Raw genomic sequence first — 23,684 nt, forward strand, 5'->3', positions numbered from 1 at the left:
CCCTGCCGTAGCCACAGCTTCAAGCTCTGGGTCAGGGTCTGAGGGCCCACAGCTGGGGGTGGGGGCCTTTGCATGCCCTCGCAGGGCAGGGGGCCCCCCCAGTGCTGACCCCACCAAAGGAACTGTGGGGCTGTGGTTTGCACACACCAGTCAACCCCCCCCCCAGGCTAAGTGAGGTGCAGGGGGGGCTGCCCCAGCACAGCCAGGTCCTCAACAAGGGGGGGTCACATACAGCTTCGGTAAGGAAAAACAGGAAAGGGTTAAAAAAATAAGTAAATCATTTAAAAATGGGCTGAATTCAGAGTATGATGGCGTGTGCACCCCTCACACTGATGAACTCCAGCAGTAGTCAGAAGCACTTATTTTTAAGGGAAAACTCTCCCCGTGCAATTGCAGGCAAGCTTCGCGCCGCGGAGCGCGCTGGCGGCAGCGCCCTCCTGCCCTGGGGACACCCCCCGGCAAGGGAGGGCACCGCCCCCTCCCCGAGACCGGCACAGAGCCGGGCTGGGCTCCCCGCCCCAGCCGCGGGGCTGCCCCAGCCCCCCGGGCTCCCCCCACCCGCGGGCGGCTGCACAGCACACACCACGCAGCCTCGCAGGGCTTTCCTGGATTTGTCAGTCTTTTTTATTTATTATTACTGAAGTTGTGGCATTATTTGCAATGGCAGTGGTACAGACCGGCTCAGGAACCATTGAAACAGATTTGTTTTCAAGTAAAGTCTAAAAAATAGTTTGATTCATAGCTACATCCTGTGAATGCAAAAAAAAAAAATTCCCACTATAAAAATAAATTTACATTTTGTAAATAACAAAAGCAAATATAGTGCCCTTTGGCTTAACCAAAAGAAAAAAAGACTATTGGATGTCGAAGTTATCCACATTTCTGACATAAATAGAAAATATAAGTTAGTATAACTCTTAAAAAAAGTTTTGTACAAATATACACTTGCTTTTTCCGTTTTTCTTTTTTTTTTTTTTTTGCACTGAGATCAGCAGAGATTAAACATTTCATATAAATGACTTTTAAAGCTTTACACTTCTGGCCAGTGTACTCACATCAGGCATAATACATTTCTATATAAAACGTAATACATTGCACAGTTGTACGTTAACACTGCTCCGTGCGCGGCCGCGGCCGGCGGGCAGGCGCTCCGGCTCCCGGTCCCAGTCCCGGTGGGCGCGGGGGGGCCCCGGCTCTCCGCGCCGCCCGCCCCGGCCCCCCGCACCTCCCAGGCGCCTTGCCTCCGGCGGCGGCGCGCCTCTCCCGTGGGTGCCGTAGTGCAAAAGTCTGGGGAGGAACAAAAAGGGGGGGGGGGGGGGGGGGGGAAATCAGGAAAAATAAAAGAGGTGGGGGGAGGGGGAATAAAAGAGCGACGCAGAAAGCGGCCGGAGCCCCCCGCCCACCCCCGGGGCGCGCCTCACCTGGCTCACCGGAGCCGCTTGCGGGGGGTCTGCTCAGCCGGCATGGCGGCGGGGGGCGGCGGGCAGCCGGCCGGGCGCTCCGCCGCCGCCTTCGGCTCCGCCGGCCTTTTCCTCCTCGCAAAGAAATCTGGACGGGGGGCGGAGAGGGGAGGGAGGGTGTCCGTCAGCCGCTGCGGCGGGACGCCCACCGCCCCCCACGCCCCCCCCCCCCCCCACGCACCTGTGATGCGGGCCGTCGGGCCTCTCCGGCGGAGCCGCATGCCGCGGCGGCGGGGCGCGGCGCGGTTCTCCCGGCTCAGGCGCCCCCCGGGCCCCTTGCCGGCAGCGGCGGGGGGCGGCGGCGGCGGGGAGGGGGGCGCCCGGCGGAGGGGGACGCGGCGCCGCCCCACCTGCAGCGTCTCCCGATAGAAAGCGGGGACGGCGCCGCCCTCCACCTCCTCCCAGCGCAGGCGGCCGGGCCCCGGCAGCGGCGTGTCGGTGTGGAAGTTGTAGTCCCAGCGGCGCTGGTCGTCCTCCCCCATCTCCCGCAGGCGGTTCCGTAGCTCCCGGCCCAGCTCCTCATGGTCCACCGGCCCGAAGAGGCTCCTGCAGACGGGGCTGCGGCCGTGCCCGGCCAGGGCTCGCCGGGCGGAGAGGCGCTCCAGGGCGGCGGCGGCAGCGGAGAGGTGCACGTTGGACATCGCCGCCGGGGAGGACGCGGGATGGGTGGGGGGTGGGTGGGGTGATGGGATGCGGTGGGCTGGGAAGGGGTGGGCACCCCCCCCCCTCCCGCCGCTCCTCTCCTCGCCTCCCGTCCCCTCCGCGCTCCGGCCAGCCCTGCCTCCCGCTTCTGAGCCCCTGCCCCCGGCCGCCGGGCTTTTAAACCCCGCTCCCCGCGAGTGCGAGCAAAACAACCATTAGCATAAGAGTATTTCCCCGCCACCGGCCCGCCGCGATTGGCGGGGACCCCCCCGCCACCCCCCGGCCCCCGGCGGCAGCCCTCCTGCCCGCGCCCTCCATTGGCTGCGGCGGGCAGCGCCGCGCCGCCGCCGGCCGCATTGGCCCGGCCCGGCCCCGCCGCGGCCCGGGGGGGCGGCCCCGGCGCTGGCCCGGCCCCGGGGGGCGGCCGCCGCGCTCCCCGCCCGCCGCCGGCCCCGCTCCCTTTGTCTGCCGCCGGCCGCGGCTCCGCCGCCGCTTCCTCCCCGCCGGCTCCCGGGGTGGGGCTTTCCCCCCCTCCGTGTTGCCTTTTGAGCGTGTAGGTGTGTGTGCGGGCGGGGGTCGTCTTCTTTTTATTATTACTGTTATCATTTTTCCCGAGGGGTGTCGCCGGCAGGTTTTCCGGCATCCGTGGGGCGCGGGGGTCTGGAGCGGGGGAGGTGATGCATGTGGAGGAAAACGGGATCGTTTCTAGCTCGGTTTTCTTTTTTTTCTTTTTTCTTTCTTTTTTTTTTACGCTGCTGCAAAACAAAGAGATGCTTGCAGATTTCAAAACAAGCTGAAGGCTATTTTTAAAAATAGGGCTTCTCAGCCTCATGGAAGTAATAAGTTGCAGCCTTACTGAATAGAAATACATGAAAACCACAGCATTTTCCTCTCCTAACTTTAAAACCCACATAATACGTGTTTGTTCGCTGCAGATGAACTAATCTCGCTATTGTGTTGCCAGGGATCAGCTGGCTTGTGCTTTACATTTTCTGCAGGTCACTGCAATCGTTGCCTTTTGTTGTTCTGCGATGGGGGAGTATGATGGGAAAAGGAGGGGGAGCATAATTGACATGGTGCTAAAATTGGGCCCAGAACATCATCGTAATTTTGATGCACGCTTTGGAGGCTTATTGCCACAGTGAGATTTTCATCTGCAAACAACAAGGGAAAAGACGGACCTTTATTGCTCCTTGTGCATTTGGGTACACCTGAGCTCTCCATGCACCTACGGCTCTTGCCTCTGGGAAGCTCGAACCCTTGAGCAAAGACAACTTGGATGGTTTTACTCCCTAGAGGGAATAAAATTTTAAATCCTAGGGCGGTGCTGCCTGTGCAGGGCTGGAGGGGTTGCAGCTTTAGGCCCCTTAGGGCAATGCTGACCGCAGGCAGGTGTCTGCTTCAAGAAGAGGGGCAGTAGTCTTTGCACCCATGGAAACCCCTTCCTTTTCCCCAGCTGGGCCAAAGTAAGCCAACTTCCTCTGTGCTGTTTCCACAGGCAGCCCACGTGTGTGATGGAGCAGCCCTCCAGCACTGCTGAGGGCACTTGCTCCTGCCCTTGCCATGCTGGTGAGGAGTCTGGGAAAGCCGGGATGGCCCCTGTGGGCTGCCAGGTCCTGCACCTTCAATGGTGCTCCCAAAGACTGGCCATGCCAGGAGAGACCAGCAGCGCCCGCGATTTCAGACCCATGGACCTGGGGTTGGCCATGGCTGGTGCAGAGAAGCAGAGAGGAGGCTACAGCCTGGGTTACAGTGCAGAAAGGGTCTTTCCATGCTTGGGCTGATGAGCAGTGAGACACTGTAGCAGGTTTGATCTCCTGAAATAATTTTCTGATGTCCATGGGGGCAGGTGGGCTGCTCAGTGGGAAAGGTCTGTAGCTTCGCAGTCGAGAGAAGACACAGTGAATGTCTTCAGGATGCAGATCCCCGCTTGCTTCCTGGGCAAGTGTAGAGTCACGCCTGGCAGAAGGCTGCTGACTGGCGGTACAGACAGACCACTCTCATTACACAAACAGTGTATTTCGGGATACGTGAAAGCATTTTTTTAATTATACCAGTTTAGATGTGGTGTTCTCAAACAGATATTCTTGGTTTCCTGTGTGAGTTGGACCACAACCTACCAATGTGGCGATTTTAGGTAAATACTACCACACTGTCCTTCCCAAAATAGCCCTCAAGGGTGGCCATGCAGAGGTCTCCTGGCCCAAATGATGTCATTCAGCAAGCAGATCATGAGAAGGCTCTCATAGTTCCTTATCACTAAAAGCACATCATCTTAAAAAAGGAGGAGGTGAGCACCAGTTAGCAAGGGTTCTGCCATGGAGAGAAGGGGTGGGTCCTGGGCCAAGCTGGGACAATTGGGGAATGTGTTGAACATGGCACAGCGTTCAGCTGGGACTTCTGTCAGCAGCCGTCAGATGCACCTCTTGGGATGTAGGATGGGGTGGTTTTAAAAATAAATGAGCTATGCAGAGAAAATGCCTTGAGTTCCCCAAGAAACCTGCTAAAAAAGTGCCTTCTATTCAAGACGCAAGGCAAATGGCAATGGCCGGGTCCCTGCAGACAGGGGCTCTTTGTGAGGAGTCCTTGCGAACCTGCTGCCATCCACCCCCAGCGCCGGGAGAGGCCAGCGGCTGCCTTTCCTGTTTTCTGCCTCCTCGGTTTTATACATTCCTGCAAGGCAACCCAAGCGAGCAAACCTCCCTGCTATTTGCAATATGTGGGCGTGCCCTCTGCAAAATCCACATCGTGGTCCTTCCAAACCGTTTTCAGAGGTTCGCCCATATTTACACAGTGCTTGAGGGATGCTAGGAACTATGGTTTGAACAGGAAAGAATTTTCAGGGGTTGCCTGCTGTTTGAGGCTGCTTCACCTTCCAGCTCACCTGGGAGGTAAAGCAGCTCAAGTGTGAGGTTAGCAGCTCTTTTTTTTTTTTTTTAGCTCATCTTCCTCACTGCCAGTGCTCCCCATTTCTTTGACCTGTTTTTTTCCTGTCCCATTACGCACTTATGTTTTAAGCTAGTGGTGATGATGCTGGGGACTTTCCGCTCACAGTTGCCAGTTCTGGCAGTGCCCGTGCTTCTCTTCTGTGTGGAGAGAGAGAGCATCCAGCCCATTTGAGGAGGAAATACTGCCTGCGTGGAGAAATGTTTTTAATTTAGTGAATCCGTGAACTCTAAGGCCAGAGGGGTATGTTATGATCCTCTAAACCAGCAGTTTGCCTAACACGAGCCACAAAATCTTACCCATGAGCTCCTACCACCAAGCCCATTAGCTTCTTTAGAAATTCTTGCTCCAGAACACTGAGTGGAGTAATTACCACTATGGTTAGAACAATGCCCCATAAGAATGAAACATTTTTGCTCAAAATATCCAAGTCGTATCTGCTTATGTCAGAAGAAACAATGACTTTAACTAGCGTGTATTCCTGCTGCCTGCTCTGCTTTGAAAGGGTGAGGGGAGGGAAAGCAAACTCCTTTATGGCCTGTGCATCACTGCAAAGGGATTGTGATTGCAGGTTTATTGCATCTGACTATTTCTGTTTGGAAAGAGTCCAGGTTGACTGTCAGAGCCAGAGCTGAGTCTGATGGCTTGGAAGATGGGGGAAGAAAGGTCCTTGCACTGTAAACTGAGCAAAGAGGATATTTGATAAGTTATGAAGGTAACAAAAGAGAGAGCCTCAGCACTGTCATTCCGACTGGGCTGGTTGTTGCAAAGCTCCGGGTTAACTTCTGCAGCACAGAGGGCCTGGTGAGACGTTTGTGTATGGAGGTGAATAGGTCCCCATGACATGGTGCCGCAGAGGAGCACTCCTTCATCTTCTCGAGAGTCTCGGGGTGCTCATCTCCTGCAGGAATTGTCCTCAGCATGCTGTCAGACAAGCAAACCCATTGTTGGGCCCCTGAGGCTTCAAGGTTTGTGCTTTGCTCCCTTCTCATTTCCTTTAATACACCATTATTGTATACGCTCAACGTTTAACCTGGGATTCTTCAAATGCTGTGCGATTCCCATGCAATTGCTTTATTTCAGAACATGTTATATTCCATAATTGCTTTAGCAGAGACGCAGACCAATAAACATCAGTACTTTACCTCCCGTGCACTTCTCTTACTGTGCTTGCGATCACAAGCAATTTGCAGCTTTGCATTTATTCCAGTGGCAATTTTGCTTGGTACTTTGGAATCCTGCTTAAGGAAGCCACTTGCAACTAAAGTTCAAGTTAGCACAAACTGCCTGAGCTTCTCATCGAGGCTTTTTCACCAGCAAAGTAACTATTTGAATTATTAAAGCTGGTGTACATTCAGAGTTTTCCATTTCTTGACACTATCATAAAAAGTCAAATTATTAGACTAGGCAAAACTACACTAGTTCAGGGGTTAAAATGGGAAAAGATAATCTGAACAGAAACCTGAAAAAATTCTGGTAGTTTTAATTCAATTTGAATTGCTTTTTTGCGTTCTCGAAAATATGCAAAAGGTAACATCTCAGAAAAAATGCGTTATTTCATTTAATGTCATTTAATTTTTAAAATTATTCTTTCTGTTCTTGGTTGCTAAAAGAAGAACTAGCCTTGCTGTCCAGCTGCTGCCATCATTAGGGTAGCACAAAGGTAGCAGTGAATTTAGCCTAATCTATTGATGGACCTGCCAGTGCACCAGGGGCCATCACATTCTCTCTTCACAATTTTCTTTTCTCTTTCCATGATGTTGTTTTACTAGATGAAGTCCACTCGCCATCTGGCCCTTCGTGACTGATTGGAAGCCTGACTGGTTTGTGGGATGCTCTCCGTGAACCGTGGTGTGGCAAGCTTTGCTGACACCGTGCTGGAAATGGAAACGCTTGGAAAGCAGGCTGGGAACGGTGGGTACCAAACAGCATTTTGGCCTCACAGTATGTACCTGTGGAGGGTGGCTCTTTTTTCTGACTGTCTGTGTAGTCATATTTGAGCAGCAGTTAAATACTCCATTTGTTTGTACTCCCTGCCTTCCTGCTGATATCATTTTTGTGAAAGTCATGCCCTACGCTCATAGGTACGGTTCGTTGCCACTCTGCATAGCGAATGAGAGGTTTGCACTTTGCTTGTTTTGACGTTCCCCTTGCCTTTCATCTTGATCCATGGTAATATTATTTTTGGAACAGTTTTCCATAGGTTATTTCTACTTTCTGTAGTGGGAGTGGTGGTGAAGGGGCCATTGCACAGGTTTTATTTTTGGTTTCATGTTTCTTAAGTAACCATTTTAAATGTTGATAGTCTTGCACAAGTCCTGAAGAGATTGTCCATGGCCCAGACTGTTGCAGAGGGGGAGTGCCTGGTCCAAAACCAAGCCCAAGAGCAGCAGTAAGTGCATCAGGGTGGATCCCAGCCCATACCTAGAGGAAACAAAATCTAATAAGAGTAGGGAAAAAAAAAAAACCAAAACACTGAAAGATGCTTGAAATCTAACTATGAAAGCAACAGACTTGCAAAAAGTGGAGCGTGTCTAAAGAATCCTTATGATAAAGACATTAAAACTAGTTTCAAGGGAGGGGAGATGAATCCAAGTCTCAATCACCCCGGTCGTGTCCTTTTCCCCGCCCCTGGCCACCTATTCCCGCCCGCTCCCGTGCGGGCTGAAGCCCTGGGCGGGCGGCGCCAGCGCGGGCAGCCGAGCTGGCTGAAAACTGGCCGGGGCAGCGAATGCCTGTGCTCCGGCCTTGCCCTCCCTCTCGGCTTGGGCACGCTTCTGCCCCTCCTCTGCTCGGCGGGCCGGTGGGGGCCCGCGGTGCGTCCTCACCCTCTGCCAACCTCTGCCTGCTGCAGAATAACGGGGCGGCAGGAGCATCGGCCTGGCTGCAGAACAACGGGGAAGCACGCGGCGTGCCCCCCCCGGTTCCCGTGGGCCCTGCCCCCCTCCAGGCCGGGGGGCCGGATTTGAGGCAGGGCGGCGGCGGAGCTGCCCGCGAGATGTCCCCCGTGCGTGGGGCAATGGTGCCCTCTAATGTCGGCTGGGCCCGGGAGAGGCGGGTGCTCGCCCCGCTGCCCCCGCTCGCCCGGGCCCCCCCGGCCTGGCCTCGCGGCGGGGGTGGGCTTCCAGCGCGATCCCCCCCGCCCTCCCCCGAGGCGTTTGCGGCAGGTTGTGTTGCCGCACCTCGGAGAGCCCTGACTCGTTGGCGTAGCAGCTCCCGGAGATGTCTGCGTTTGACGCGGGACTTCAGATGCCGCTCGGTGCATTGCGGGAGCCCTTGGCTGGGCTGTACGTAATCGTAAGACGCTCCCCACTTTCTCGCGGCTCGCCCAGAGAGCTCTAGGTAAGGTTTGCTGGGGAGTCTGCCCTCCATGCCACCAGCCTGCAGACAGCCCTTTGCAGCTCAAGGGAGAGCAGCTTATTGAAACGTGCGGGTTTTAAATCTATGTGGTGTGCACAGTTCTTCTAGAGTAATAAAATATATTGTAGCTATATTCACTGTCCTTTAGATTTTTCAAGTTGTTCAGAGTCCATATGATTCACAGAATCACAGGTTGGAAGGGACCTCAGGGATCATCTAGTCCAACCTTTCTGGGAAGAGCACAGTCTAGACAAGATGGCCCAGCACCCTGTCCAGGCGAATCTTCGAAGTGCCCAACATGGCTGAGTCAACCACTTCCCTGGGGAGATCATTCCAATGGTTGACTGTCCTCACTGTGAAAAATTTTCTTCTCATGTCCAATTGGAATCTCCCCAAGAGCAACTTGTGTCCATTCCCCCTTGTCCTCTCCATGGGACTCCATGTAAAAAGGGAGTCTCAGTCTTCTTTGTAGCTGCCCCTTAAGTACTGGTACATGGTGATGAGATCCCCTCTAAGCTTCCTTTTCTCAAGGCTGAACAACCCTAGTTCTCCCAGCCTTTCCTCACATGGCCGGCTTCCCAGTCCTTTGATCATCTCGGTGGCCCTTCTCTGGACCCCTTCCAGCCTGTCCACGTCCTTTTTGTATAGCAGGGACCAGAACTGTACACGGTACTCCAGGTGTGGCCTGACAAGCGCTGAGTAGAGCAGGATAATGACTTCTTTCTCTCTGCTGGCGATGCCCTTTTTGATGCAACCCAGCATCCTAATGGCCTTCCTGGCCGCAGCAGGACACTGTTAGCTCATGTTGAGCTTTCTGTCCACCAGGACCCCCAGGTGCCTTTCCACAGAGCTGCTCTCCAGCCAGGTGGATCCCAGTCTGTGCTGCCCTCCCGGATTATGTTTTCCCAGGTGCATGACCTTACACTTGTCCTTGTTGAACTTCATAAGGTTCTTGCTGGCCCTTCACAGGGCTGCTCTCAATCCACCCTTTGCCCAGCCTGTATCCGTGTTTGGGATTTCCCCAATCCAGGTGCAGGACCTCATACTTGGTCTTGTTGAACTTCATGAGGTTCACATGGGTCCACATCTCCAGCCTGTCAAGGTCCCTCTGGATAGCATCCCTTTGTTCTACTTGGTGTCATCTACAAACTTGCTGTGGGTGCACTCAGTCGCACTGTCCATGCCCCCGACAAAGCTGTTAAATAATACTGGTCCCAGTACGGACCCCTGAGGGACACGACGTGTTACTTGTCTCCATCTGGGCATTGAGACATTGACCACAACTCTTTGAGTATAGCCATCCAGCCAATTCCTTATCCACCGAGTTGTCCACCCATCAAATCCGTTTTAGAGACAAGGATGTTGTGCAGGACAGTATCAAATACTTTGCACAAGCCTAGGTGGATGACATCTGTTGCTCCTCCGTTAGGCTTCAATGCTGTAACCCTATCAAGAAGGACATCACATTTGTCAGGCATGATTTGCCTTCCATGAAGCCATGTTGCCTGTCACCAATCACCTCTCTGTTTTCTATGTGTCTTAGTATAGTTTTCAGGAGGATCTGCTCCATGGCAGAGGTGAGACACACCAGCCTGTAGTTCACCAGGTCTTTCTTTTTGCCGTTTTTAAAAACTGGGGCTATGTTTGCCCTTTTCCAGTCACTGGGAACTTCACCAGTCTGCCACAACTTTTCAGATATGGTGGACAGTGGCTTAGCTCAATGGTAGCGCAAACCCTGGAAGTCCAAGGGAAGGCGATGCAGTTGCAGAGGATGCAGACCTCAAGGCACATACCTGGTTTAGTGCAGGGCTGGCATGCCATGGGTTGTCCTGGGAGCTTTGTCTCCGCTACATCTTTTTGTGGCTGGTTCCCTCTCTACGAGCGGGTGGCAAAGTAATACGGTGCTGTGGGATCTGGCTGTTCCTTCTCTCACTCCCCAAGTTGGATTCCCTCTTATTTGCCTCTCCCTCGGGGCTTGCTCCCTCCTTCCCCTGTGATGAGGTGTTGAGATATCATGCAATGACGCAGCACGATGAGATAATTTCTCCCCCCTCCCCACCCCTTGGCTTCTTGTTTGTATTCTGTAATTAATTTATCTCCTTGCCTACAGCTTTAACTTTACTTTTAGTGTAATAACGTTCTGAGGACACTGCATTAAATTTTATTTGCTTTTAATCTTGAAAAGCAATCGTTTTATAATCTCCCTGCTAGATTCATAGCATTAATTTTGCTGCATGCGTTGAATGTGCACCACAACATAACCTAGCCGGTGGTGAACCTGCAAAGGGGGTGGCTCGATGAGCTCCCTTGGAGGAGTCCATCATGGTAATTTTACAGCCAGTTGCACTATAATAAGGCTGCCCTGCCCACAATACAGTATATATTCCTATAAAATAGAGTTAGTTGTACCTGGATCGAGCAGCGTACTTTAAACACATTTGTGTCATGCAGAACAATTAGTTCTGTGACTCAGTGCTGGGAGCTCAGCCTATGTTATATATGGGGCAGTGTTTAAGCATTTGTACATGCCACCCACAACAGCAGTCACAATAAATCCTGCTAGTGTTTGGCATCCTGCAGACCCAAAAATAAACCAAGTGCCATATCTCCTAATGGAGCAAAGGGGGTGGAAGAGCGTGGCTAACACTGGCTTAAAGGCTTTCTAATGGTTTGCATTACATCCACCAACATAGCTATTTATTAATGAGCCAGTTTTCGAGTTTTGGACAGAAGCTGAAAGGACCTGCTACCTTGTGCCGTGGTCAGAAATGTTGCTGAATACTCTGATTACATGCAATTGTAATGCCCTTTGGTAGATGGTGGAGGCCAGGAGAAAGCTCCTTTTTTTCCTGCGCTGTGACCAGGTTGAAAAATCATCAGGTCATTCTGTACCCTTAAAAGTGACACTTACCAGCTGCTCTGCCACTTCTTGCAGGAACTATTGGTAAAACAAGCTTGTAGGGCAGTGAGCTCCAGGTGCCCCACCTTGAGTTTCAAACAGAGTGAGCTTTGGACTGAATGAGGACAGGAGGATCAGGCATCAAGAGATGCACTAGTACCTGACTCTTGATTAAACTTTAATTTCATAATGGTGCAGTTAAACCCACACCCTGGTGCTGTGCAGGATAGCAGGTATCTCACTGTCCCCAGCAAGCGTGCAGTCACACGTAAAGGCATTTCAAAATGACATGGTACAAATTCTTCTAGTGTGAGCCATGAGCCACATTCTCAAACATAGTCATGACCAAATGAGCCTGAAACAAATGTTTTCCTAACAGCAAAAGCAGAAGAGGAGCTGGATGAAAGACCTGTCAGCCTGGAAATCGTAGGCAAAATTCCTGGTGAATTGGGGTCAGGGTTTGAGCCTAGAGCCAAGTAATCCAGATCTTGCAGCTCTTCTCAAAGAAAAAATGAGTCAGTTGGTCATCATTGGTATTCAAAGGGAAAATATAAACCAGGTGAAATCATTTAAGCTGACAGTGGCCAAGTGGTAGTAAGTTTTCTCTGGAAGGAAAAAAATATATCTGGAGGTGTTATGTTTATGAAGTCTTATTGCTTTCTAGATCAAATGCACTTGCTTTGCAGATGGGGGAATGGCTTTTTTTTTTTTAACTGCCAGCCTGCAAACTTAATCTAGAGCCTTTCCTTTTCATGCACCACAACCATTAAGCAAGATCTTCTGCTGACCTGCCCCTGCAGTCCTGATGAGGTCCTTGGCCCCTCCACAGTCACGCAGGATTTGAGGCAGTTGTCACTTCACCTGAGCACAGCCGGCTGAATTTGGCAAATGATTTAATTGCCGAGGCTCAGGAGGAGTATATCCTACCACTCCCCTGGCTGTGCTGGGCGATAAATAAAAAGAAAAAAATCCTTATTTTGTCTTGAAGCAATGAGGAGAGATCCTGGGAAGAGCTGCTGAATAAATGGGTGTTGGTTTTATTATGAGTCTCCAGGACCCAGCCAGGTAGGATGCCAGGGGGAATTTCTTCCTAATACCCTCCCTGGGGCAGTTTGACAGAGATAATCCCTTTGCTGTCTGGTAGGGCATTAGGAAAATGAGTTGGGATAGGCCCCTTTTTCTAGTGGCACTTTTTCTTTGTTTCAAGTATCCTGATTATTTACAAAATCCTCACATCCAATCACTGCTTTGTCAGGACTGATTCTTAACCAGTTTGGATTGAAAATTTGCAAGACTTGCTTGATTTCTGGAAAAACCAGATGGTGGATCCTGGTTTTAGCACATGGAGACTTTGATGTAGGGAGCTGTGTGTTCCAGATATGGAACATGTGAACCAGGGAGCAGAGCTCCAAGTGAGCTCTTCTTGGGTTATTTCTACCCTCTCCAGAGTGTGACAAGATTGACGAATGCCAAGGGTACTGAGAAGGTGAATGACAAGGGTCCAGCGCAAGACTATGCAGGCATTGTTGTGTATGCTAGCCTTGCATTTGGCCTTAGGAATGGCATAGAACTAGGCAGCAGCATCAAAGCAAAAAGCGTCAAAAACAAATATCGTGACAGTAAATGTTTAGCGCATCCTGGTCACAGCCACCATCCGGCCCTCCCGTGAGCCACAGCCAGCTCTGGTTACTCTTGTCCTTTAGCAAGTTTAGAAGCACTTATTCCCTCTCTGTGCTCTCTCCAGGACATAAATGCTTTTGCCACTCTTTGCGGAAGGGTCTGGGTCTCTCCTCTGGTGGCAAGTCCACAGCAAATGCTAATACATTTGCTCAATGACAAAGAGTGAGGGGGGTTTCAAGCCTGCGATCATCATGGGCACAAGCTTTAAAAATAATTTTAAAGTATTTTTAAAAACTAACTAGTTCTTAGGGTTTTTCTCTTAGGAAAACTTCTGTGTCCCACTCATGCCCTACTTTACATTGTTCCTGATGCCAGAGTTGGATCCTAACAGTGTGCAAAGTTTGCTCTGATTCTTTACAGAGAGAAAAAATTCATTCATAGCTCCTGGTGTTGTTCCAAAATAATTCTGAGGAATTATTGTAAGCAATGTGTTTTTAAGAGAGCACTTTAAAGACACAATTGAGCAGGTTTGGAGTTTTTTTGTGTGTGTGTCAGACATACCTGCAGCATGTTACAAATGCATCATCACCCTTTGCTCTGAAGAAATGCCATGCCTATACAGATTGAACTGGAAAGAAGAGAAGTGAATGGTACCAGGCAAGTGCTGGCCTCTTAACTGCAAAGTTTCAGATGTATTTGAAGTGGGACTTATTCATATGATAGATAGAGTAGATTGACTGTAGGGATGTGTCTTCTAAACTTTTCCACCTCTTATCTATCTGTTCATGCTACAGTGGTATTCAGTGCTCAACACTAGTTTAACTGAATTACCTTGAAAATTTTCCCCAAACTGCTGTGAATATTCCTGATATCCCACTCAAGAGCCATTAGTGAGTCCCCACTACAACCTCCACGCTAAGGAGCCGGCGAGGAAATTCCACCTCCAGCAAAGGAGGTTTGATTTCTTTTTGTCTCAGGTGAATTCAAGTGAAGGGTGATTGGGAAGGCCAGGGGGAAGCAGTGAAGGGTCTCCAAAGTCTTCTGGTGGTTGAACAAAAAGCCAGCAGTCTTGGGACTGTCACCCCTCTTGTATTCCTAATGAAAATCAAGATTGTAAGCGTTCTCCCCAAGCAGGCTTGGCTATAGCCTTTATTGCTGATGCAGGGCTGGCAAAGCAAATACTGCCAGCAAATACTGCTAGTATCTTCTAGACCTTTAAAAACTGCATTTTTCCCAGGTGAGTTGAATGAGAGGCAGGAGGAGTATGCAATCTGCTCCAACTTGTAACTGCAAACTCGGGAATTTGCTCTGGCCATACAAATCCCATTCCAGACTTGAGCTGAAATCAAGTTGTGTTTGTTAGAGGGAAAAAATTACAGGCTAAAGACCTTGGGTGAGGCTTTGAAAGGCATTTAGAGTCCAGATATATTAAGAGATGTCCAGCCACCTTTGGGATTTGACCACCTCTGAGCTGCTGATAAATCCAGCCCTGTGTGACTGTGGATACCTTTGTCCCACCTCTTCTGTCCAAGGGCAGCAAATATCTGCAATGTAGGATTGTCTCCCAGTCGCATGGCAGACATAGCCAGCTGGGCACAGGGGTAGCCGTCACCTTCCCTCCACATCCCACATTGGCTCCACACAGGTCCTGAATCCACATGGAGAAACCAGCCAGCCAAATGGAGCAAGGCTGGGAGGGTACGCACGTCTCCCCTGGCCCTGAGCAGGTAAGGGTTTGTCTGAGGATGTAACACAGACTCTCCTCTGTGTGGGGAAGCTGTGGCTGGGATGTGCAATGTTTTACAGACACATGCTTTGCCCTTCTTTAATTGCTTTATACAGAAACATACATTAGCAGACACACTGAATACACAGCCGTATTTTGTTTGTGCTGTGTATAGCTTCGTCGGAAGGCTAACCGACAGAGTGATTCTTGTTACATTGTGTTGCTGGTGGTCTCCCGAATCCTCGAGAGTTATAAATCAGGCAATTGTTTGATTCTGACACAGGAAAATGTTTTGGTAAATGCAGGAGGCTCAAGACTAGCCGAAAACGTCTGGGGCTCCCATTGTGTGCAGAATGTAATGTGTGCAGAGGAAATCTGCGGCATTCCTACAGCAAACCACAACAAGAAGCTCCATACAGCCCCAATCAGTTACAATTCTCATATAAATTATAATGGCTTAAATGTTATTTAAATGATAAACAGCTTTTGCATTCCAGACATTACTGCGATTCCAGAAGGTGGCTGTATAATACCAGCTGAATGAAATATTGCATATTGCAGGCTAAGTATGAGGCTTTATTTGTGTGTGTGTTTGTCACATCTAGCGTATTTTTTTGGCTATAAACCTTGGACTTTTAACACATTGTGTGTATCTTGGAGCCCAGCGCTTCATCCATTATCCAGCAGCGAGTAGTCTGAAGGTTGGTCACGCCAACATGCCAGTAAGCTGAAGACGCAACCACAGAGGCGCCAGAACTATCCATCACTTCTGGGCCGTCACCATCCCTTATTAATGTATGCAGTTTTGCCTGGACCCTGCTCAGCAGCAGATGATATAATCACTCCTTTATTCACAGTTTCCTACACAGATGGCCATGTCGTGCTTACTTAAAGCAAGTGTGGCTTGACCATTAGGAAGAAGAATGGCAAGTCTGGGGGAGATCATCCCTTGCTCAGGAGAGAGCTCACCCAACAGTCATGGGCTTTCACTATGGGAAGAGTAATTTTTTTCTTACTAGTTCATCAGTGTCCTAGCGTAGCAGACCACTAGAGGCTGGTGGCACTTGCTGGCTTTTGATGCCTTCACTTGAAGAAGAAGGTCAGAGGCTGCTTTCTGGGCAGCACAGCAGCCCTTCTCCACTGCATGGCAGCAGCTTATTGAAATTTGAGGGATTTCTGTTTGCCCAGGAGAGATTTTAGAGCAGAGGTAGGCTGCAGCCACGGTAGCACCTGGGAGATGACCCTGGAGGTGGTCCTCTGACTGAGCTGAAATATGTCCTAAGCAAGGTGCCACTTGGTGTGAGCAGGCATGAGAGGCTCCAGCGAGGTCCTGCTGGAGCCAATGAGTCTGGGTGGGTACAAAGAACTGAGCTTTTTCTTCCTATTTGGTCATGTTATTCTTGGTGTAACTCTTCTGAATTCAGGCCACGGGATTTTTCCAAAACTCTTTTACAATTGACACAGTCTCTGCCCCATCTGCATATTTTGTTGTCAAATTCCAGCGTTCAGAAATGTTCTCTTTTAGTTTAATTTTTCTAGAATATTAGAGGGGAGAAACTGCCCTGTGGTTAAACAATGGGACTGGCATCCAAAGGATGATGGAGTCTGACTCCAGCCTCTTCCACAGACTTCCTCTGTGATTTCAGGCAAGTCATTGAACCCCTCTGTCTGCCAGGGTCCCATCTGCAAGACAAAGAGGATCTAATTATTTTCCATCATCTGAGCCTCAACCTCTTTTTGTGTTTGCAGGGCACCAAACAGGGCCTTGATATTAGTTAGGGCTTTGGGGCTTTACCATTAAAAAGTTAATAGTAACCAGCCATATTTCAGATAAAATGTGATTTGCAGTTTAATATGCTAAGTAACAAAGACTTTACCAAAAGAATGAACAATAGCCTTTTCCATTTCACAAAATAATTTGCCAGGCAGAATAAGCGCACCAGCATTTTTATAAAAACAAATTATAAATAATTGCTTTTTGCAATTTAATACACACATAGAAAGAGCCAAAAGAGTTCAGCAGCCACTGGGAATCTGATTTCATTGCCGATTTGGACTGTCTCCGTAGTTTTTATGAAAATCCCCGAAGACTGTGCTATTTTGTAAACTAAACATGGCTTTTTTTGCTGGCCATGTGGAGTCTTTTTCCATTCATTAGTGAACTGCTTTTTTTGTGAACACAATTAGACAAAGGAATAAATCAGTCAACAAACATGGGACATAATTTTGGCAATATGGGTCTGTCTATGCTTAACTGTATAAATCTCTCACCAAACCACAAATGAGACCGGTTCTCTTAGGGTCAGGGTCAGGGGAAGAGAGGGATCAGGCCAGATCCTGTGGATTTGACAGCTCACGCCAACCATGGCTGGTGTTGAGCGGTTTCCCTCATTATGGCAATTCAGCATTCCCGCTATTGGGAAATTGCTTCAGGATATTTCTTCCCTTTCCTCTCTCATATTTCAGAGCATAAGAAACATCACCAGGATGATAGCTCCCTGAGGGCTGTGTCTCTGTAAAGGGTTTTTATGTCTACCCTTGCCTGAATATCTGCATGCCTCACTGGTTTTGGTGCAATGCTCTTGCAAGGAAAGGAAGGTATGCTCATAACTATTCATCTTGCACCTCACATCCCCCCTGGCACCCACCAGCATGCAGCCCATAGAAATGCAGTTTCTCTTTGCAAGGAGAAATGAAAGCTTTGTTGGACCCAAGAGACAGTGATTCTCTCCCCAGCATGCCCATCCAGCTGTCCTGCCTGCCATAGGTATGGGTGCATACCCCCAAGGGCAAGGTGAGTGACCTGTGCTGGAGCGGGATTTGGTTCATCCTACTGGGATTTTTGTGTAGCTGGAGAGACCTGCCAGCGCGCATTCATAGAGGATTTGAGGCCTGAGAGATGCCCTTCATCACTGGGCAGCACATCTGCACTTCTATCCCTCTTCAAGGCTCTTTTGAGGCTGTGAGGCTTCTTTCGACCGCTGCAGACAGGTGAATCCCACCCAGAGTACCTCATGTTGCTAGAGATCATATTAAGCTTCCTCTGCAAAAAATACACATTGAGAGAAGGATTCAGGATTTATTTTCCCACAATTTATCCTTTTTCAACCAACATTTTCAACTGCTGGTATTGCTGTGGGTGGATTTCCTTTCCTCATCCATATGCCCTTTCAGCTGGCCTTGCTTCCTGTGTCCAGGAATTTATGAAGAGATTTCTGCCCAAGTAATATAAACAGTAAGTCTTTATAAGTTTTTTTTTTGGTCAATATGTTCCCAGGTTTCCCACTCTGTTTTTCCAGAGATCACCAGATAAATAGGCCTCAGGAAAGGTATACCAGGAAGGCAACTATAAATACTCCAAAAATATTGAGAATAAGTGTCAAGACTTAATGCATAGCTAATGGCCTAATCTACAGTTTCATCACAAGGCATTTATCTCCTTGCATGCTTTCACTGTAGTCTCCCTGAAATATCTGTTCATTTAAAGTTTATTTATCCTACCCAAGAAAAATAATTTCCTATTCATAACCTATTCCTTCCCAGTTTTTGAATTAATCTTTATTTTTTAAAAGTGGCTTGTCAGTATCTGAGCGCTGCCAGTGTTGTAGTTTAAAACTGAGCCAGGAGCCTTTAGATAAAAATGCACCACCAGCCTATTCTATCTGTCATTAATGGTGCATTATCACTGAACTGGCCCCTAGCTGGATGACTACAAATGCAGTGTTCAGTGGGCACAGCTGGGAACAGAGTTAATCTCCATCATACTTCGGTTCCTGCAGACATTTTCAGACGGGAGGAGGAAGATATGCTTGCTGCCAGTCACACTGGCTGTTTTTCCATTGGTGCTCATGCTGCCACATTTAGTCCCTACATAGACTGATTCATGGGGCAAGATTTTAAAGATCAGGTGCTGAAAGTCAGGGAAGTCCAACTTCCTGGACAGAAGACCTTGCAGGACACCAGGATGATTTGGGGCTGCCAACATCTTCCAAGTTTGGTGGTCATCCAAACAAGCTCATCCCAGCATCCTTGGGGCCAGGGCAGTATGGACATTGCTTGGCTCATGGCTTGTAAAGGTGGCTTAAAACTGCCACCCTCTTCCCTTTGTCCTGTCCATGCCAAAGTGCAGGGATAGGGAGATAAATGATCCTGCCCAAAGAAACTATTGCTAGAAGAGGATTGCTGAGTTGGGCCCAGGGCACTTTCTTACTTGCAGCGTGACCTGGGACGCTAAGGAGCACGCTTGGACCCTGACCCATCAGGTGGCATCCAGTGATGCACAGGGACTGAGTCCAGTGATCATAGCTCATTCTCTGTGTTCATCTCCACACCAGGCACCGAGTTTAGGTCCCCACTTCTCAGAACTGTCTTCTGCCCCAGAGGCTGAAAACTGAAGTTTTGGGGGAGGGGTTGTTTGTTTGTTTGTTTGTTTGTACACTCCATTTCCCTTGTCAATGCCAGTAAAAAGAAGCTAAATTTGAGTGAGAGCATGTGGCTGGTTAGCTGTCTGCACTGCATGCCCCGGGCAGGACAGGGCTCGTATCTGGTAGAGGGTAGCTGCGTCTGCAAGTCATTGCTTCCCTCAGTCGCCTTGCTGGGATCTGTTTTCAGTTGCTGCTGAGACAAACTCACCAGTCAAAATATTGATGCTTTTCAAGTCCAAGTCAGCAAGTTTCCCGTAAGCAGTGTTTTACATTGCATTTGCATGAGTTGCTTTTTTGGTTGTCTCAAAACCTCCATAAACAGAGTTCTGTCATTAATTTTACTCTTCTGTTCAATGCTGGTAATTTGTACATTGTGCCTGTCCAGTGCAAACCAGGGAGTGATGATGTTGGTGCTGTGCTGCAGGACACTCAAAGTGCAGGCAAATCCATTGTTTCATGCTGAGATGAACCAAATGTTGAGCACTGATCCTTTACTGAATTGGGATACATGCTGGGTAATCTTCCTTCTTCGGTACAAATAGCACTTCTAGGGCATTGTAAGTTGGGTTTGTTTGAAGGCTGGTATCACTCTAGGAAAATAATTCTTTAAAGGTGCTTTTTTTACTCATGCTCTGGCTGAGTTTGTGAAAGGTTGTTTCTGTGCAGCCTCCAGCAGTACGGTACCTGCCCATTAAACCTTTGGCCTTCCCCCTCCTTCGCTAGGAGGTAGAGCCTGGCAGCCCTCACCAAATCCTGGGATTCTGCAGCGCATGTGTTGAATGAAACGGTGTGCCTGGAGATCTTACAGTTCTCTCTCCTTGGGCTTGGTTGGAAACCTGGGAGCCCTGACAACTCTGGATCCAAGCCAGCAAGCGTCTGCATATGTCCCTGTATTGATGTGCCTGTGGCAGCCTTCTCAGTGAGTCAAGCCTCTGTTTCTGAACAGAGGTGTTACTAAGTTAGAGGGACTGGCTGACATGGTCAATGACGGAGCCTCAGGCTGGAGGCTCTGCATGAAATGTGAGAGCTGGACCAACCAAAACCTCAAGGTATTCAACAAGTTGAAAGTGGCAAAAATTTGCCCTAAGCTCTGGACAGAATATCTACCTGCATCAATGCTGACTGGATGTGTAGCAACCCTAGTGTGAGGACTGTGGGTGATGGTGGTTCTGCGTGAGCCAATGCTGCATGCTTATCAGGAATAAGGCAAACCATGTAATAGGTCATTTGAGGAGGAGCGTGACCAGGACATCCAGGGAAGTTGTTACTCCCCTTTGCTTGTTGCTGGTGAGGCTGACCCAGTGTTGGGCCTCCCAGTTCCAGAGTGTTGTAGACAAACTGGATTGGACCTGGGGGAGGGCTACCAAGAAGGACAGGGGTCTAGAGTCCATCATCTTTGAAAGAGGTGGAGGGAATTGGGCTTGTTCAGCCTAGCAAAGAGGAGGATGGGGTGATCTAACAGCCACCTGTAACTATTTGAAGATCCAGAGACAATGCAGCCAGTCTCTTCTTGGTAGTGGTAGCTGGTACCATGAGGGACAAAAGCCATAGCTTGAGAAATTTGGATTGGACACTAGGAAAAACTTCTTTCCTAGAAACTCAGGGTAGGAGCAAATCTCTTTTCTTGGAGATTTCAAAGTTTGTCTAGAAAAAGCCACAGCTGAGCTGATATGTTCAAGCAGGAGACTAGATGAGATCTCCTGAGGTCCTTTCCTACCAGAAGTTGTGTGATTCTGCAAAATTGTGGCACTGGGATCTCTGCTTTCTTTTTCTCTTTAAAATAAAGATAATACTCAACTGGACTTCCAGGCTTCAACAAGTAAGAAAACAAACTCCCAAGCAAACAAGCAAACAGACAAACAAAACATTATGTAAACAAACAAATAAACAAAGGATGAATGGGTGTTGTTTATTTACTTCCACTGTTTGCAGTCAGCCTCATGAACTGTATAGATTTAATACTTTTTTAAAAAATGTTTTTTGTATTGGCTGGTAATTTGTAGTCTGAGTGGAGTCACATGTGAACGTTTGCTAGCTCAGTCTTGCTAAATTTGCAGCACCTGGTGAAAGAGAGAAAATGGCTCAGCTAGAGGTGTTGATAAGAGCAGCTCTAACTGTATATAAGATCTATGCTTGTTCTAGGATATGTATAAATCTACTGCAAGAAGCATCAGGACTTGGAAAATCTGTTTTGCCATAAGCTTCACTTGCAACCTCCAAAAATAAATTGAAGAGCCTTTCATGAAGAATTAAAATAAGTTGTCTCTTCTGAGCCACCAGAGGCAGTAGAACTGAAACAGTTAAAGAGTTGCAGAGTTTGTCATGTGTTTTTGTTTGGGGCAATGTCCACTTTCACTCCACTGTGACTCTCAAGCTGGTCTTTGTTGTGATGGTACTTGAAGCAATAAGCCCACCTGGGACAAGGCTGAAGAATAAGGTCTGTGGTTTGATGCATGGTTACCTCTGATCCTGCCTGGCAAGTAAGTAAAGGGGAGGAAAAGAAAAAACAAACAAAGAAAGCAAAAAATATCCCTGGCATGCTGACTCAGCACCTTTCACAATGTAAGCTTTGAACTGTACACACAGGTTCTGCACCTTACCTATGCTCCATGTTCCTAGCTAGAAAGCATCTTTGTGTCATTTTCAGCCTGTCAGCCTGCAGTAAGTCATTCTATGAGCGCTATGAATGCAAAAGCCAGCTCTGGAGGTGAGGAAGAAGCCTTGGGAATCAGGAGCAAGACCCTAGGGGAGAGCAGCTGCTTGGGAGAGGTCAAGAGGGAACGAGCAATCCTTGCTGCCTACCTGATTGCAACCCTAGAGCTGACCTTCCTCTTCATGCAGATGGGAGTCATGCCTGTGAGTATGGGTTGTCCTGCTTCACAGCACGCCTTGCCTGTAATGCCAGGCTGTATAGTTTTCCAGCAAAGTCAGAAGAGACTTTCTAGCAGGAGAGAGGAAAGTGTATTGTTACCTAGCAGGCAAGTTGTGCCTGTGGTCAGGGTATGCCCAGGCAGTAAAAACTGTTTTATTACTTGTACTGCAGTAGCACCTAGAACCCTTTCCTGGCCTGATGGCCCTGGGTGAAGCTTCTGTAGTTTGTGTCGTCTTCCTTGCAGTGGGAGAGTGACTCAGCAAGCAGGCAGCAGAAATGAGAGGTTTCAGATCAGAGGTTCATTTTTCGGAGTGTGTAATAAACCAGCTGTGAGTGGGAATCATTGCTTCTCACTTACTGGACTCTTCTGTCTGGTTTCATAGAATCATTTGGATTAGAAAAGACCCTTAAGATTGAGTCCAACTGTAAATGTAACGCTGCCAAGTCCACCACCAAACCATATCCTTAAGTGCTACATCTACACATCTTTTAAATAACTCCAGGGATGGTCACTGAACCACTTCCCTGGTCAGCCTGTTCCAATGGTTGACAACCAGTTTGGTGAAGAAATTTTTCCTAATATCCAGTCTAAACTTCTGGCACAGCTTGAGGCCATTTCCTCTTGTCCTATCACTTGTTACCTGGGAGAAGAGTCCAACACCCACCTTGCTACAACCTCCTTTCAGGTAGTTGTAGAGAGCAAGACGGTCTCCCCTCAGCCTCCTTTTCTCCAGACTAAACAACCCCAGCTCCCTCAGCAGTTCCTCACAGGACTTGTTCTCTAGACCCTTCACCAGCTTTGTTGCTCTTTGGACATGCTCCAGTACCTCTATGTCTGTCTTGTAGTGAGGGGCCCAAAACTGAACACAGCATTTGAGGTGTGGCCTCACCAGTGCCGAGTACAGGGGCATGGTCTCTTCCTTACTCCTGCTGGCCACACTATCCCTGATACAAGCCAGAATGTTGTTGGCCTTCTTGACCACCTGGGCATACTGCCAGCTCATATTCAGCTGGCTGTCAACCAATGTCCCCAGGCCCTTTTCTGCCAGGCAGATTTCCTGCTCTTGTGAGCACCTGGATCTATGATATGCTAGCCCACCCCTGCCTCTGGTGAGCCCATGCCTTCTGGGAGATCTCTGTGTTGATTTAGTGCCTCCAGAAGCAAACTGCTCCCTCCTCCTGGGACTAAACCAGCCGATGGTGCCCTGAACCTGTAGGCTGAGAGAGAGTTTTTTTGTGGGAGATCAGTGTAGTTGATCACCGATCAGTTATAGGCGGCTTGGGACATGGGTGCAGAGCACATACCAGGGAAATGGGCAAGACTGGGACACCTCCACACCTGCTGAGAACTGAACTTGGCTGACAGTTTTAAACTCTTAGCAGATAGCACAAAACAAAAATGTGAATCAGAAATAGCTGTCGCTTGAGCATACAACTTTTAAGTAAAAAACCTCAAAGGATTGTGCATTTGTGGTTTTTTGCAAGCTCAGGTTGGGTGTGTGCCATCCAGATTATAAGTAAAAGCAATATTTTGCCCATATTGTTCTTGCATTGATTCTGGCTTGCTCAGTTAAACAGCTCTAAGACCTTACCGCAGTCATCTCCTGGGTGGTGCTTGGGCTGCCCCAGCTGTGGGGTCTGATGGAAGAACAGCTACCTAAAATCTACCTCACCCCCCTTAGCTGAGGCTGAATATGTTCAGCTGTGTTGGACTGCAAAGTTAAAGGGTGGTTCA

General features: G+C 49.0%; 2 protein-coding genes and 1 long non-coding RNA gene across 9 annotated transcripts in view; 2 read left to right on the forward strand and 1 right to left on the reverse strand.

The window, feature by feature from the left end:
- Nucleotides 1-601: 601 nt before the first annotated feature.
- Nucleotides 602-2,221, reverse strand: CDKN1C (cyclin dependent kinase inhibitor 1C). Its single transcript, XM_075094580.1, has 3 exons — nucleotides 1,642-2,221; nucleotides 1,422-1,548; nucleotides 602-1,287 (listed from the first exon to the last, which is right to left on the reverse strand). The coding sequence occupies exons 1-2, from the start codon at nucleotides 2,099-2,101 to the stop codon at nucleotides 1,427-1,429; spliced, it is 582 nt and encodes a 193-aa protein (XP_074950681.1). The 5' UTR covers nucleotides 2,102-2,221; the 3' UTR covers nucleotides 602-1,287; nucleotides 1,422-1,426.
- A 101-nt stretch (nucleotides 2,222-2,322) lies between these two features.
- Nucleotides 2,323-8,121, forward strand: LOC142057814 (uncharacterized). Of its 6 annotated transcripts, none has more exons than XR_012660756.1 (4): nucleotides 2,323-2,659; nucleotides 5,653-6,016; nucleotides 6,821-7,440; nucleotides 7,903-8,121. It is a non-coding gene; the product is annotated as an uncharacterized LOC142057814 (long non-coding RNA). The 6 variants fall into 6 exon arrangements; XR_012660760.1 differs by lacking the exon at nucleotides 2,323-2,659 and adding an exon at nucleotides 6,662-6,711 and having other exon boundaries at nucleotides 2,673-6,016; XR_012660757.1 differs by lacking the exon at nucleotides 2,323-2,659 and having other exon boundaries at nucleotides 2,673-6,016; nucleotides 6,821-6,992; nucleotides 7,354-7,440.
- A 13,280-nt stretch (nucleotides 8,122-21,401) lies between these two features.
- Nucleotides 21,402-23,684, forward strand: part of SLC67A1 (solute carrier family 67 member 1) — a 63,980-nt gene continuing 61,697 nt past the window's right edge. The window contains exons 1-2 of one of the 2 annotated variants that reach the window (XM_075094582.1): nucleotides 21,402-21,557; nucleotides 21,664-21,933. In XM_075094582.1, the coding sequence (XP_074950683.1) occupies nucleotides 21,751-21,933 (183 nt within the window). In that variant the 5' untranslated portion in view covers nucleotides 21,402-21,557; nucleotides 21,664-21,750. The remainder of the gene's footprint in view (nucleotides 21,558-21,663; nucleotides 21,934-23,684) is intronic. The other variant, XM_075094581.1, reaches the window with a different exon arrangement.

This window comes from Phalacrocorax aristotelis, chromosome 5, assembly GCF_949628215.1.
Source record: "Phalacrocorax aristotelis chromosome 5, bGulAri2.1, whole genome shotgun sequence".
In the NCBI taxonomy this organism is placed as follows: Eukaryota; Metazoa; Chordata; class Aves; order Suliformes; family Phalacrocoracidae; genus Phalacrocorax; species Phalacrocorax aristotelis.